This window comes from Nematolebias whitei, chromosome 16, assembly GCF_014905685.2.
Source record: "Nematolebias whitei isolate Nwh7 chromosome 16, NemWhi1, whole genome shotgun sequence".
Classification (NCBI taxonomy): Eukaryota; Metazoa; Chordata; class Actinopteri; order Cyprinodontiformes; family Rivulidae; genus Nematolebias; species Nematolebias whitei.
This window is the reverse complement of record NC_056513.1, coordinates 31,136,203-31,152,436: the sequence shown is the minus strand read 5'-3', so window position 1 is coordinate 31,152,436 and position 16,234 is coordinate 31,136,203. Positions and strand designations below refer to the sequence as shown.

General features: G+C 41.6%; 1 protein-coding gene across 1 annotated transcript in view; it reads right to left on the bottom strand.

The window, feature by feature from the left end:
* Positions 1-494: 494 nt before the first annotated feature.
* cd7al (cd7 antigen-like) overlaps positions 495-16,234 on the bottom strand; it is a 15,997-nt gene continuing 257 nt past the window's right edge. The window contains exons 2-5 of the mRNA XM_037689861.1: positions 15,648-16,004; positions 11,150-11,449; positions 1,149-1,252; positions 495-753 (exon numbers count right to left, since the gene is read on the bottom strand). Coding sequence (XP_037545789.1) covers positions 565-753; positions 1,149-1,252; positions 11,150-11,449; positions 15,648-16,004 — 950 coding nt within the window. The 3' untranslated portion in view covers positions 495-564. The remainder of the gene's footprint in view (positions 754-1,148; positions 1,253-11,149; positions 11,450-15,647; positions 16,005-16,234) is intronic.

The window sequence follows — 16,234 nt, the reverse complement described above, 5'->3', positions numbered from 1 at the left end:
AAATAAAAATGTTAGGGATTTAAAGTCAGATTTGCTGGTGGGGTGTTGATGGACCCTAGAAACAACCAGTGTGATCTGCTGTCAGGTGCAAATGATCACAAATCTATAGTTATTGATTTTATTATTTTTTTTGTTTTACAATAACTTGAGAATAAAAGCACAACCAAACAAGATCATCAGATAGCATTTTTTATTGCTTGCACTGTTATTTAGTACAGCTGGAATCATCTAAAGTTCTGGTTTGTCTTGATATTTATGTCTAATGTCAAAGTTTGTATATTTTAAATTAACATATTGCCAGAAGTATGATTATGTATTTTGATTTTAAAATAATCTGAAGACAATAATAACTAAACATATGCTATTAATATTAAAATAGCTCTCTAGCAAGTTCACACGAATACACCAAAATGTACTTTTTTACAACAAAAGTAAAATAATAATAATAATAACAATAATAATTCAAGCTAGAAGAGGAAGGTAGTTCTGTGAATGTGAGGCAGTTTGGGTCATTCTAGTTAATACTGTTGGTGGAAAAAAGGTCAAACATTTTATTTCTGAGACTCATTCAAAGAGAGCACCGCTGGGGCTTTCGTAATGGTTTTCAGCAGTGGTCTTCCTCACCGAGCAGTTTTTGTACTCCCCTTTGTCTAGATGCAGGGGGGCCAGTTTCTGGCTGGGCGATTGCACCCCGACCATCTCCTCGTAGATGGGTGGCTGAGGCTGCGAACGTGTGCTGCGACGAGCTTTGACCTGACAGCCGTTGAGACAGAAGGAAAACAAATCAGTGAAGGGAACAAACATAGTTGACACACACTCGAGATTTCCTGTGCCAAAATGAACGTACGCCATTTTCTGCCCACACATAGAAACCCTAAAAAAAAAACATCTCCCTAGTATTGTTTAATAGCACTCATGTAAATTAAATTCTACAAAAAGTTTAAATAACTGCCCCTGTGAAACTTTAAGAAAAACATGCTGACACGTTGCAGTAACTCTTGTGAAACTTGTGTGGTTTTGTGGTGAGCTGAGAGGAACTTTCTGCCACGCTCGCAGGTGTTCTTTCGCTGCAATCTGTCAGTTATCTGTCACCTCTTGTTGGTGTGTCATGTCAGAGCAGCACGTTTGAATCCTAAAGAGCCACTCACTTTAAACTTCACGATAAATCCAACGAGGAGCGCGAGGAGAAGGCCCACGGCTCCTGACAGAGCGTACAGCAGAATGTCGTAGCGGTCGCAGCCGCACTGATCACCTGCAGAGACACAAAAACAACAACCAGGACAAGATGATGCAAGATTAAAAAAAAAGGCATGTGAAAACAAAAACAGCACAATATCAGCACATGTATGACAGCTCAATGAAAAAGAAGAAACCACAAAACTTCCTTCCTACTTTTAGGCTGCAGTTTGAGTATTTTGTTATTCTGAAGGGACAGAAATGTTAGACAAGGCTTGTCTGCAAGATGAGAAGATTAGAACTCGGCAAGTCGTTAACCAAAGTATAAACTTCACCCTCACACTGGAAAAAAGAGGATCTTTGACACGGCTGGGAGGTGATGGCTGTTAGTAGAAGATAAGCAAACCAGCAGAATGACCTTCACAGTGTCAGACAGAAACACCTCAACAATATCCTGAAAGGATTCTTGCTGAGATCTGACTATGGGGTGTGTAACTTTACAAACGGCATCCCCATATCTGTCCACTACTTTTGTTACAATTGCTATTTAATTTCAGCTGGCTGGTGTCCTGGCACAGACCTGACCTTTGATTGTAGTCTATATATGGGCTGAGGTCGGAGCTTTGTAAAGTTAGCTCACTTTATCCAATCCGATGAGTTTTGGATCATTGTCCTTTGTTTAGTTGTTGATTTGAGGAGAATTCCACTTCCTGTGATGCACCAGTACCAGAGCATGATACTATCACCACCATGCTTGATGATGATTGAAGGGTTTGAAAGCCTCACCTGAATCATCCAAACATGCATTTTGTCATTTTAACAGAAAGCTCTTTTTTTTATTTTGCTGTTCTTTCGCAGCCCTCTCTGTCCACAGAAATGGCTTTGATACGGACAGGGCAATCTTTTTTATGCTGAAAATTATCACAATCACCATCAACAATTTAGAAGACAGTTTCACGTTAAAAGATATCCTTTTTTTTTCTCCTCTGGCTCTCGCTCAAGACAGACGCTCCCCTCTCTCTCCCCCTGTTCTCTCTTTACCCCTGCTTCTGCTCTCTGTGTTTGGAGCTCCTGGGGCACATCTCTCAAACGAAAAATACTATTAGGAATCTGACGAAATAGACTTTCAACGAAATCTAGAAAATCTTTTCAACAAAATGACAGGGTCCTAGAGAACCCTCTCGCCCGGCTGAGACTCACATTGCAGGGTACATCAGCTGATGTGTCTCTCAGTTCTGTCTCGGGAGGATGATGAAGACGTTTATATATTTGGATTTATGATAGCAGGGGTTCTGCTCTTTGACATCGGCTGGGCTCTGTTTTATCAACTTTTGAAGAAGACATTGGCAGCAGTTTTGACCATGGAAAAGCTCCCGAGTCTGTGTTTGGTTCGTGCTATGAGAACTCAAAATCAGCAGATTAATGAGTTAAACACTAAGATGGAGACGATTTGTGAGAATCGCAGGTCACCTGCAGCTTTAGGACTTGACAGCATGTTGGGATCGATCTTGGGGAGGCTCATAACGTGGATCAGTGGAGTGAAAAACCCATAAATCTGGACATTTTGGACTGAGAAAGTGCAAGCAGGACTCAAGGCTGACAAGAAAAACAGTCTGCCTGAAGAAAATCAACAATTGTGGCTTATCTGAATCTGACTCCCCCACTTGGCCTCGGATACGAGCCGACTATCAAATGTCTGGGTGACACTGGAGATCCCATGACACAGCCATGCTTCTGTCTGTAAAAACTGTCATTGAACCTGAAATAAGTGGTGGAGAATAATAAGTGGTGGCCATTAACTCGGTCAATAACAACATCAAGTTCATCAGAGAGAATGCAAATGACAACAAACTGCCTTTTTTGGACTGTTTGTTTCAGATTGAGAGAGGACAGCCTCAACATTGAAGTTTACAGAAAATCAACCCACACAGACCAGTATCTTCTGTTTGACTCCCACCATCCACTGGAACACAAACTCTCTGTCATCAGAACTTTACAACATCAGGCCGAATGTGTCCCCACGAAGACGGAAGGTAAGGAAAAGGAACAGAAACACATTCAAGAAGCTCTTCAAACATGTGGATATCCTAACTGGGCTTTTGTCAAGTCAGTGAGGAAATCTACAAAACGCACCAATAAACTGAAAAAGGAGAACAACAGACGGAAAAACATTGTCATCCCTTATGTTGCTGGAGTATCAGAGAAATTCAGAAGGATTTTCAACAAACACAACATCCCAGTACATTTCAAACCCAGCAGGACTCTCAGACAGAGGCTGGTCCACCCTAAAGACAAAACACCCATACACAAACAGAGTGGTGTAGTGTATGCGGTCCAGTGCAGCGAGGACTGTCCAGACCTCTACATTGGAGAAACTAAACAGCCTCTTCACAGACACATGGCTCAACACAGGAGAGCCAGCTCCACAGGACAAGACTCAGCTGTTCACCTCCACCTCACAGATAAGGGACACTCTTTTGAGGACCAAAATGTGCACATTTTGGACCGAGAACACAGATGGTTTGAGAGGGGGGTCAAGGAAGCAATTTATGTAAAAAGAGAAAAGCCGTCTCTTAACAGAGGAGGAGGCCTCAGATTTCCACTTTCAAAAACCTATAATGCAACTTTAAAACAGATTCCCAGCCGGTTTTCACACCTGATGGAAACAAAGGGGCCTCGTCTGTGAATTAGAGTAACAAAAGACTCTTACTGTTAAGTTTGTTTAGGTGTGAATTGCCAATCTACATATGTGTAGTGAACTAAGCCTAAGGTCAGGATTTGACCTTAAGGACCATATGGGACAGAAACTGTCATTTCATTGATTTGAATCCAGAAATACAGGTTGACCCATCCTGAGACTTTCTTTCTTGAAAATTCAAGTGAAAGAACACTCTCTTTTTTATTATCATTACTATTTTACAAATGTTTGATAATCAAAGTGTTTTAGTTCAAACCATTTTAGATGCTACAGTGAACTAATCATTTTTAATTAACTGTGAAACAGTAATAATGATTTTTAATCCTCATGCAAAGTTAGAATTCATGTTAAGGTCTGTTACAGAGTAATTATGCATTTTCTGATTTTCTGTCTTTGAATGAGCAGGGTAAGTTGGTCCAAGGTTGGACTCAAACGCAGACAAGTGTTGGAACGAACTGTCTTGTTTTTACATCCTCTCAGACGTAAATAGAGAAGCTGGCACCTGTTGGCACCTGTTTTCCGCCAACTCGCCCAAACATTTCTCTCCCTGTCTCTAAAAACATTTTCAATCTGTTCCATAACATCCTTGCCGTTTTTCTGACTCCTAGTGACCTCTTACATCACAAAACACACCCCTGTCTGGTCGATATTGACCAATCAGAAACTCCCAAATGAACCGGAAATAGAGCTCTTTAAAATGTCGGTACTTCCTAGTTCAAACCAGTGTCGAGAGTCGTGTGGAGTTTCCAGTCGGGTCGAGAGTCGAGTTTGGAGTCGTTGCAGCTCCCGTGCTGGGAAACAGGAAGATCCTGACATGACCACAGAGCTCTTCCGAGTCTTATGGGATTATAACATCTTCCACCTCTGGGTGGAACTCTGAAGGACTCCACTCATGTGAGTCCACCGTGAGCTGAACTGTTGTTGACGAAGTCGCGTCACCACTCCGGACGGTTCTCTGCCATCCTACGGAGACGCTGGACCGGTAGCGTAACCGGAGCTCCGCTTTCACTGATTCATCGTCAGAGAGGTAATGAGTCGAGTTGACTACCGAGCGTACCGAGGAAAGCTGGGTCGAATGGAGGGTGTCGTTCTGTCCAACACTTTTCACTCACACACACACTATCTCTCTCCCTCTAAACTTCATCTTTCCATCTTTAAAATTCTTCTATCAAGTAGAAATTAATCCAGATATTTTAGAAATGTCTGTGTAAAGTTTCTGACCACCGCCGTGTGGTCAATCAAAATTGTACAGCTTGCTAAAATTAGCCATGTTGTTATTTTCCATATTTTGCCAATTAATGTAAATGTGTGATGTGTTAAACTTTGATTCTGTTAATAAATGACCCACTGTCGTTTGGTGAGCCAAAGATAATTAACGTCTCACGTTACATTTCTAAATTCAATGCACATTATATACGGTCCAGAAAAATGAAAGAATCCGTTTAATTTATGAATATATCTCATGCATATGTTCATCTACATATGTGCGTGTGTCTGTAGTGAACTAAGCCTCAGGTCAAATCTGGCCTTGAGGGCCTTCCTGGGACAAGAACTGTTACTTCATTGATTTGAGTCCAGAAACACAAAATTAAGTTCATCCAGAGACTTTCTAAGTGTGTCCTGCACTGATCAATTGAAAGAACACTCTCTTTTTTATTATCATTACTATTTTACAAATGTCTTGATAATCAAAAGTGTGTTTAGTTCAAACCATTTTAAATGTTGAAGTGAACTACTCATTTTAAATCAACTGTGAAACAGTATAAATTATTTTTAATCCTCATTCAAAGTAGAAATCAAGTTAATGTTTGTTACAAGAGTAATTATGCATTTTGATTTTCTGTCTGAAATGAGCAAGTTGTAAGTCGGTCAAAAGTCAAGTTTCGGTCAAAAACATGTTTACTGGAAAGAAATGTCATGTTTAACTTTTTCAGACAGATAGGAGGAGACTGGCTCCAAAAGTCTCTGTTTCTTCAAAACATCTTTCTGTCTGTTCTTAAAACATCTCTTTATCTGTTCCTAAACATTAAATTTTTTTCTGACTTCTAGTGACCTCTTACGTCACCAAAACCACACCCCTGATTGGTTCTTTCAACCAATTGGGAAGTTCTCATGAGGAACCGGAAGTGACCTCTTTAAAAGGGTCAACACTTCCTAGTTCCAGTAGAACAACGGGAACTAAGCTGAACAAAGTTCAGTTCAGAGTGCAGAATGCAGTTCGGAACGCAGAACGCAGAACAAAGTTCCGAGTCTCGTGGGGATTATGGAATCTTCCACATCTGAGTGGAACCTCTGACGGACTCACAGCTCATGCGAGCCCACCCGAGAGGTGAGCTGGTGTCGAACGAAGTACCGTCACTACTCCGAACGGTTCTCTGCTATCCTTACGGAGACGCTGGAAAGCGTTGAAAGAGAACTCTACACCGAGGCCGAACTATCATCTGCAAAGGTAAAGAGTCGATCTTCAACTGCGAAGTGTACCGTGGGTTAAGCTGGGTCCAAAGGAGCGTGTTGTTCTGGTTATAACAGACAAATTCCCTCACCCATCTCTCTCCATTTAAACTCCTTCATTTCCCATCTTTAAACTCTTCTATCTTCCAGTAATCATCCAGATATTTTCAGAAATGTCTGTTGGTTTAAAAGCTGCAAGTGGAAACCATGGCCGTATGGTTTCCTAATTGTAAAGCTAATTAATTAAGCTATGTGTTATTGTAATCAATTTTGCCAAATTAATGTAAATGTTTCATGTTAAATTTTGATTCTGTTAATAAATGACCCACTGTCGTTTGGTGAGTCAAAGATAATTAATGTCTCACGTTACATTTCTAAATTCAATGCACATTATATACGGTCCAGAAAAATGAAAGAATCCGTTTAATTTATGAATATATCTCATGCATATGTTCATCTACATCTACGTTCATTTTGATGGGTCAAAGAAAATTAACGTCTCACGTCACATTTAATCATTCAATGCACGATATTACTCAGTCCAGAAAAATGAAAGAATCCGTTTAATTTATGAATAATATCAACAGATATAGTTCATTGCATGTCTTATCTCACTCAGCCTTATAACCTGAATCTCTCACTCCCTGCTCTTTGAATTGAGAAAGCTCCTCGGATCAGGAGCGAAACGTCTTCTGTTACAAATAAATTCCAGTTGTTTTTGTATTGAACGCTTTTTGAATTCATTATGTCCTGGATGACTGAGAATCTTCACCAGCTTAAATCGTGTCCTGACAGGACAAGATGTGAAGAGATCTTTTTTGTAATACCACTATCCACCCTCATGGCCTTTTCTCCTTTTCTATTTAAAAGTATTCAGAAAAGTATAAGAGGCCGTGCTCTCAAAGAGCAGCAGCAACGTGCACTCCGCCCATCTTCCGGACGACTGTACGAACATATTCTTGCTGCATCTCGGTACAATTATAATAAAGCTTATTCCGATAATCTGATTCTGAATCTTCAGCACCACTTTTTAAAAGAATTCAGATTAATGTATGTATCGTATAAATTTGAGCCTTGCGTGGATTAGAGAAAGTCCTGAGTAAAATCAAACTTGTGAACCTAATTCTGGTTTGTAAAATTCATTTCTGCAAAAGAAGTCAAAAAACACTGAAAGCCCTAAAATAAAATGAATCCACAATGAATGGACGTAAACTTCAAAAACTGTCAACTTTATTGTTAAGCACTTTGGTAACAGCTGCTGTTTTAAATTTGCTTTATAAATAAATTTGACTTCAGACTGCATCTTTTTTGGCATAAAGTTCGTGCTGGGGACTTTAGTTCATCTTTTGCAATGCTTATGTATTGTTTTTTGAGGGGCGGCTGTGGCTGAGTGGTTAGAGCAGTCATCCGCCAATGCAAGAATTGGGAGTTCGAATCCACCAGCAGTCACATGCCGAAGTGTCCATGGGCAAGACACTGAACCCCTCATAGCCTCTGATGTGTGTCCTATCAGTGTATGAATGTGATAAAGCTCTGATTAGTCTCATTAGAATGATTTCTTGTCAACAAAACCAAACTCCACCCACCCACCCTCCATCCTCACCGACTGTCTCAATGAGCTAAATCACTGGTTTTCTAACAATTTCCTACAACTAAACTGTAACAAAACAGAAATCATTCTTGTCTGTACCAAAAACTCTCTTTCAAAATCAGAAAATCTTCTCATCCCCCTTAACAACTCTCTGCTATCCCCCTCGCCTCAGGTCATGAGTCTTGGTGTCATCCTCGACACCACTCTCTCCTTCACTTCACACATTAACAATGTCACTCGGTCTGCCTATTTCCATCTCAGAAATATTAACAGTCTCCGCCCTTCTCTCACACCCCGCTCCACAGCCATCCTTGTTCACAGTCTTGTGACTTCTCGGATTGACTACTGCAACTTCCTTCTTTATGGCCTCCCCAACAAATCTCTCCAGAAGCTGCAATTGGTCCAGAACTCAGCTGCCCGTGTCATAACTCAAACCTCCTCCTACAACCATATCACTCCAGTCCTGCAGCAGCTCCACTGGCTCCCGGTTAATTCACGCATCGTCTTCAAAATTCTTCTTCTCACTTTCAAAGCTATCCACAACCTTGCCCCTCCGTACCTATCGTCTTACACATCTCCATCCCCTCTCGCTCTCTCAGATCCTCCTCTTCACTACACCTCCATGTACCCTCTGCCCGCCTCTCCACCATGGGGAGCAGGGCCTTCACCTGCTCTGCTCCTCATCTCTGGAACTCTCTACCCCCTGACTTAAGAAACACCACCTCTTTCTATATTCAAAACTGCTCTGAAAACACATCTCTTTAGACTTGCTTATCCTTAACTTTGCTGTATGTATTTTATATTCTTTATGCATTTTATATTCTGTATGTATTTTATATTCTTTATGTATTTTATATTCTTTATGTAATTTATTCCTGTTGATCTTTGTTCTTACTGTAAAGTGTCCTTGGGTGTCATGAAAGGTGCTTTTTAAATAAAATGATTATTATTATTATTATTATTATTTGTTCAATTAGCTTTGTAGAGATCTAGTAGAGTGCTGTATGAATGGGTGAATGAGGACACAGATTGTAGTGTAAAGCGCTTTGAGTGTCTCGAAATAAGATAGAAAGGCGCTATATAAGTACAGTCCATTTACCATTTTGCACTATTAAGTGTTTAGCGTATTCTTAGTTCATATCTTAGATCTTATTACTGTTTTTCTTTTATAATTTATACTTCTGTTGGATGTAACTGGGACCCTGTGTACACAATTTCATTCCACCACCATACCATACCGTTTAAACAGTGACAAAGCACACCAAAGTGCTGTACAGGGACAAACAGAACAAGCACACAGCAACAGATTACATAACAGGACACCAAAAAGTAGAAACCAACAAAAACAATAATGGATAACAACAACAACCGCAACATGACCAACACAGTGTGATGCACACAGACTCAGCACAGATCACACAGTGCAGAAAACCAGGGAATAAAAGTGTGTTTTTAAGCGAGATTTAAAAACAGTGAGGGAGGGGGCCTGTCTAACGAGCAGAGGTAACTCATTCCAAAGTCTTGGGCCTGCTACAGAGAAGGCCCTGTCACCTCTGCGCTTGAGGCGGGTTCCTGGGACTGTTAGGAGTAACTGGTCTGCTGATCTGAGAGAACGTGATGGGACATACGGCTGGAGCAGATTAGTAAGATAGGAGGGGGCAGAGCTGTTTAGTGATTTATAGACATACAAGAGTATTTTGAATTTGATTCGAAGGTGAACCGGAAGCCAGTGTAGGGAGGCCAAAACAGGTGTAATGTGCTGTAATGTGCTGTAATGTAATGTGCACCACATGTACCACATGTGATGTGAATGACAAAGAAAATCTTGACCATGACCTTATTTAGCACAAATGGATTTGGTAATATTTAATAGTTTTTTCATCTTTTCTGACAGCACAACTAAAATCTCTGAACTGACTAGCTCAAAATGGAAAGAAATCTTAAAAAACTGGTGAAAAATATGATTTTTTTTTAATTGTATTAAAAAAAAAGCTCCAGTTACTATAACAACTTCATTCTTATATTCAGTACAAGAGCAGATTTTAAATCATTGTTCTGAATTTGTTTACAGTTTAGATTATTACTCTGTTAGTAGTGACAGCAGCAGGAGAGTGGGTGAGAAAGAAAAAAAAACTGGAATACTGATGTACATTAACGAAAGTTGGCCAGTCGTTTGGTTAAAAAAATCAAATAAAATACAGTAGCCTACCAGGAAAAGCTATTTTCATCTTCCTCCTTTGCACTAAAACCACTAAAGTCATCTTCTTCAGTGTCACAATGGAACAGCCTCAGAAAAACTTCATCACACACGTCCTCAGTCTCTCTTTTGTTGTTGAAAAAATACAGTAACCTACCAGGAAGTTATTGATCATTAGCTTCATCTTCGGTCTGCTGCAAGCTTGTGCTCTGCGGAGCAAAAGTTGCTCTGTGCATGCAGGGGAAGTCCCCCCTCACATGCTCTGCACATGCAGGGGAGTTCCCCCCTCACATGCTTTGCACATGCAGTGGAGAACACCCCCCCCCCACACACACACACACACACACACACACACATACAATCTGCACATGCAGGGGAGTCATCCCCCCCCCCCCACCACCCCACACCCATGCTCTGCAAATGCAGGGGAGTCCCCCCTCATATGCTCTGGACATGCAGGGGAGTCCCCTCCTCACATGTTCTACACATGGGGAGAGATTGCCCCCCTCCCTGTTCTCTCCTCCCCGTTTCATTGGTTTGACTGTGATCTGTTGTAATTTCCTTGGTCAGAATTTTTTTAACTTTTATTTATACAGATAGTCTCGGTCACGAAGACCCACCCCCCAAGAGAGACGTGTATTGGGCAACTATGTGAGCATATGGGTGTGATGAAGCTAAATGTTTTTGGTGGCAGGAAGCTCGTTAACCCATAAAAATAAAAAAAAAGTCCATAAATTAGCCACAGCATTGTATAAGCTATGGGTTTCAAAGCCTGTGAAAAAAGTAGCAGCTTATAGACCGGAACTTACGGTACCCGTTCAAGTCAGTTTTGTTAGTAGAAGCCAGTGGTGGCCACAACACAAAAGGGACGAGGGAAGCACATGACTTTAACGAACAAACCATAGTTAATGGACCTTTATTTTACAAGAAAAGCTTTGCCAGTGATTTGGTGATCATCTTCTACTGTTGTGTGACCCACCTTCCACAGAAACAAAGAACGCTCGTCTCCCTAGATGGGTGTTGTGATCAGGTCTACCTCGCTGGAGCAGATGGCAGCTGTAGAGGGCGCTATCCTCTGGTTGGAGCTGCTGCAGTGTCACATTGTAGGCGATGCCACCGGGGCCGGGTGCAGAGGACAGCTGGACCTGTTCAGCAGGAAAATGGCTGGCGCTGTGGTGCCGCTTTGAGTCGTACACCACCTCCACTGGTTCTTGGCCTCTTTGCCTCTTCAGACTCACCCCTTCCACGGCCAAACCTTCCCCATTTGGACTGTGACAGGGAAGCACGGCTGAACCCCCAGAGCATGTCTGCACCAGGACCACGTCCACCAGGCCATCTCCAGGAAACAGGGAATAAAATCCAAGTAACAATAAAGCTGATCTATTGATCAACATTTAAAAAGTGATCAGAGATCAGTCTGGTTTAAAAGGGTTTAACTGGATTTAGGGTTTAATCAGAACTGGTCACAACCCCTGGCCAGTGTCATATCATTGTTTCCCGTTGTAAGCTTGTACAGACTTCTGGGGAAATTATTAGATAGTCTATTGGTAATTAGCAAAATGAATAAAAACTGAAATATTCCATTAGGATCTTTTTTGTTGGACACTTACTGTGGTACTTGCATCCTTTTTTTGAAACCAAAAAGTCATTGGAAGGCGTCTACAAGTAGACAAGTTGAAGGTGTAGATTTTTTAAACCTGAGTCAAGCAACATTTTAAAAACATGACTCAGATTCAAACCTAATTTGTTGAGAACATACTGGTGAAGTAAAATAAACAAGTTTTAAACTCCATAGCTTGTCTTTGGGCATTTCCGTTCAACACTTGTATTCTCATTCTTGCCAAAATTTGCTGATGGCAGCGAGGGACATCTTTACATACTTAGACATTATAGACATATCTGTGAGCACTGAGACACAAAGCAGCCCCCCCCTTTCTGTAACATTTTGAACAAACCTATTCAAACCTATTTATATTCCAGCTATTTGAAGAGCTTTTTACTAAATTCCTTGGATTACAAAAAAACCCATACAATTATAATACTTTTTATTGAAAGGTGGAACACTGAGTGGCCTTACTGTAATCTGACATCTAATCTGCGGCACCCCGGATACTTATGTACAAAGTAGAAAATGCTACTGGATGCCTCGAATTTCCCTCTTTGGATTATAAAGTTTCTAAGTATCTATATCTTAGTATCTATCTATATATCTTAGTATCTATCTAAGTATCTATCTAAGTATCTATCCATCCGTCCGTCCGCCCATCCATCCATCTATCTCTGTCTATCTATCTAAGTATCTATCTGTCCATCCGTCCATCCATCCATCACTTCACCACTTGCTCAAGCCGAGATCGGATGCTTCCCTCCCTCCCTCTCCGCTTTGCTGCTCTGTCTGTCTGTGAAACTGCTTCTGAGACTCTGAGACTCTCTTGCATTTCTCCCGAACCATAATTATGGACTTGTTCTGACCAGTTGGTCCCTCAACTCAATGTTCAACATTTCTTCAAGAGAAGACAGGCTTTAGGCGAGCCGATTTACCCTGTTGGCACGTACGCAGCTGGATATCTCATCGACTGGAAGACTTCATGATGTGTCTATCTCTGCTGCCATCTGTGGATTTTAAGGACGCATATTTAATTGGATTCACGATAACCAGTTCCTGCTTTTTGGATTCAGCTGGTCCTGGTATTTATCTACAACCAAGGAAGTCATCAGCAGCAAATTTGGACCCGATCATGCTGCTTGCCTTTATGATGGTTTGGTTTCATGTCTGGAGTACCCGGACTCAAATGCTTTGGGCTGAATGGATCAGATCTTGGGGATTTTTACTCAGACATGTTCCATCGGTGTGGTCATGTTATTTTGGACATTTCGGAACCGAGTGGACCAAACACAGACTCAAGGTTGATGTCATTAAGTTCTGCCTGTCCCCAAAACAACTGTGTGTTTATCTAAATTTTGGTCGCCTTGGTGTCCTTGGAGGCCACCTTGTCTGAAATTCGCCTGGAGAAAATGTGATCTGACACTCACCACCCCACTCCCTGAAGAATTTCCAACTGATAACCAGATGAAATCCAGCTGAAAAAACTTAGTCATCATTTCAGGACTCTTGGATACTCGGGGATTATTCTTGGCCATTCCTCGACATACCTCGAGAATGTTTATGGATCTCACTGGAGGATATTGACTGATTACAGTGACCTCGAGAGCACCTGTAGACGTTGTTGACCGGTGTCGTCTCTTCTTTATTCCTGCTCTGCTCTGCAGAATGTCTATGTAAATATGTGCTTGTTTGTGCGAGGTGTTTTTTCAATATTAGGGGTTTTTCTCAGCCAAGAAAAAAGTCTGATAGGAATTTTTTTCGCCTCCAACTCCTACATGTGTCTAGTTAACCACTGTTTTTGTCTGTCCAAACAGGTCTCACTTGTAAATGAGTCTTCGAGGCTCAATGTGATTTATCTGTTTGAATGAATCCATCCATCCATCTATCGATCGATCTATCTATCTCCGTCTATCCGTCCATCCATCCATCCATCCGTCTATCTATCTAAGTATCCGTCCGTCCGTCCGTCTGTCTGTCTATCTATCTATCTATCTATCTCCGTCTATCCATCCATCCGTCTATATAATATATACACCATATATATCTTACTGTATGCCTTATTTATGTATTTATTACCCTTCTATGTTTGCTGGTTTGTTTGTCCACTCTGAGCACCATGAGTTTGTTCTGTACTTTTATTACACAATACATCCTTTGCACTATTTACCCATATGTAGTTACCAAACAGGCTACCCTGAGAAATCTACCAGATACGCAGAACAAGTATAAATACAAATATAAAATACATGTTCCCCTACAAACCCCACAACTGTGTCTACAAACCATGAGTCCAGTAACGATGGCTACAGAGACTAAAGATTAGAAGTTTCTGGGTGGAGTTTGCATGTTCTCTCCATGAATGGTGGGTTTCCTCCCACAGACCAAAAACATGCATGTTAGGCTGATTGGTAACTCTAAATTGTCCCTAGGTGTGAATGAGAGAGTGAATGGTTGTTTGTCTTGTCTCTATGTGTCCCTGTGATGGACTGGAGACCCGTCCAGGGTGTACCCCGCCCCTCGCACAGTGCTTGATGGACATGGGCAACGGCGACCCCTGTGACCCAAAATGGAAGAAGCGGGTAAAAGATGGCATATGGATGGATGGATGGACTCCTGGCAAAAACCAACGCAGACATGTTCCTGTTTTTAACAACAAAGTCCATGCTCAATAATTCAGGTATACAATGCAACATTTTTCAGTCAGGTCATCTGGACAGTTTCTTTTTTGTGCTGAAATGTTTCGCCTTCGATCCGGAAGGAAGATGACCTGACTGAAAAATGTTGGATTGTATACCTGGATTATTGAGCATGGACTTTGTTGTTGGGCAGCACGGTGGCGCAACTGGTAGAGCTGCTGCCTCTCAGTGAGCAGGTCCTTGGTTCAAACCCCGGTCCAGGGGCCTTTCTGGGTGGAGTTTGCATGTTCTCTCCGTGCATGCGTGGGTTTTCTCCGGGTACTCCGGTTTCCTCCCACAGTCCAAAAAACATGCATGTTAGGCTGATTGGTAACTCTAAATTGTCCCTAGGTGTGAGTGAGAGAGTGAATGTTTGTTTGTCTCTATATGGCCCTGTGATGGACTTGCGACCTGTCCAGGGTGTCCCCCGCCCCTCGCACAGTGATTGCTGGACATGGGCACCAGCGACCCCCGTGACCCAAAATGGAATAAGCGGGTAAAGAAAATGGATGGATGGATGGATGGACTTTGTTGTTTTCAACCAGTTTGACACGACTGTCAACAAGGAAGGGGGCTGGCAATGGAGGAGGGGGCGTACCAAAGAGACCATCTTGTCACAAACAAAACTGGTTTGTTCCACTTTGGAGTAAGCAGTTGGGGGAAGAATCAGTTTTGTTGTGTGTCTCCTTGACTGATGAAGCCTTCTGGATGGAAGGTGAAACATTTCAGCACAAAAAAAGAAACTGTCCAGATGACCTGACTGAAAAATGTTGGGTTCATGTTTTTAGTTTTCTACATTCGCCTTATAATCTGATTTTGCTACTTTTTTTGCCATCTTATTTTAATTTGTAAAAAAAAATAAAAATCTGTATGCCTCTTTTATAACTGTCTATTGCTGTCATTGTTGTCATCATTATTTGTTGAAATCAGGTCTCTCTTGCAAATGAGTCCTCAAGGCTCAGTGGGATTAACCTGTCCAAATAAAGGTTGAAAGAAATTAAAATGAACTGGTTTTATCTATTCTACAAGCTCTGGTCAAAAATTGTGCTAAAAATAAAAAAAAACAGCAACAAAAATAACATCAAAATTAACTGATTTTTCTCATTGAAAACCAAAACTTCTGAATGTTAGTTGGTGCATGCACCTAAGCTTGCCATTAACTTGTTCTGTTGGAAAAATTCAAAACTTCCATTCTGTACCCAACATGTCGTGTGTGTGTATGTGATTAAGTGTAAAGAGGACATAAGACTCACCGGAGTTAACGAGGAGGAAAGATTCAGACCTCCCTGGAATCCGTTCGTCCTCAGAGGCGACTTTCTCCAGCATGAACTCACAGTAGTATCTGTCCGTGTCCGCGGCCCTCAGCTGGGAGATCGTCACATTGACCGCGTGGTAGCTCGGGTCACCGCTCACACTCAGTCGACCTTTGTAAGCCGAGTCCTTGACGCTGAACTCGGCCATGGTGTAAAGGAAGAGCACCTCACCGGGAAGGAGCCAGCCACGTTTCAGGTAGAAGCCAAACGGCCGCAGACTGCCCGGCTCCATGGAGCAGGAAAGAAGCACAGACTCGCCCTCGTGCCGCTCCAGAAACACGGTGGTGCCACAAGAACCTGCACAGAAACAAGAGGCAGCATGAAGTCATGCAAGCCAATTCATCCCTGAATTTCGAGGCGTGAAATCTGGTCTGAACATTTCAATGGAATTTCCTGCTTTAGCCTACAAACATAAATTTTCAGTTCAATTAGTCTATTTATATAGTTCAAAGTCACAACAGAAGTCATCTCAGAGGAAACATTTGTATATACATATATATATATATATATATATATATATATATATA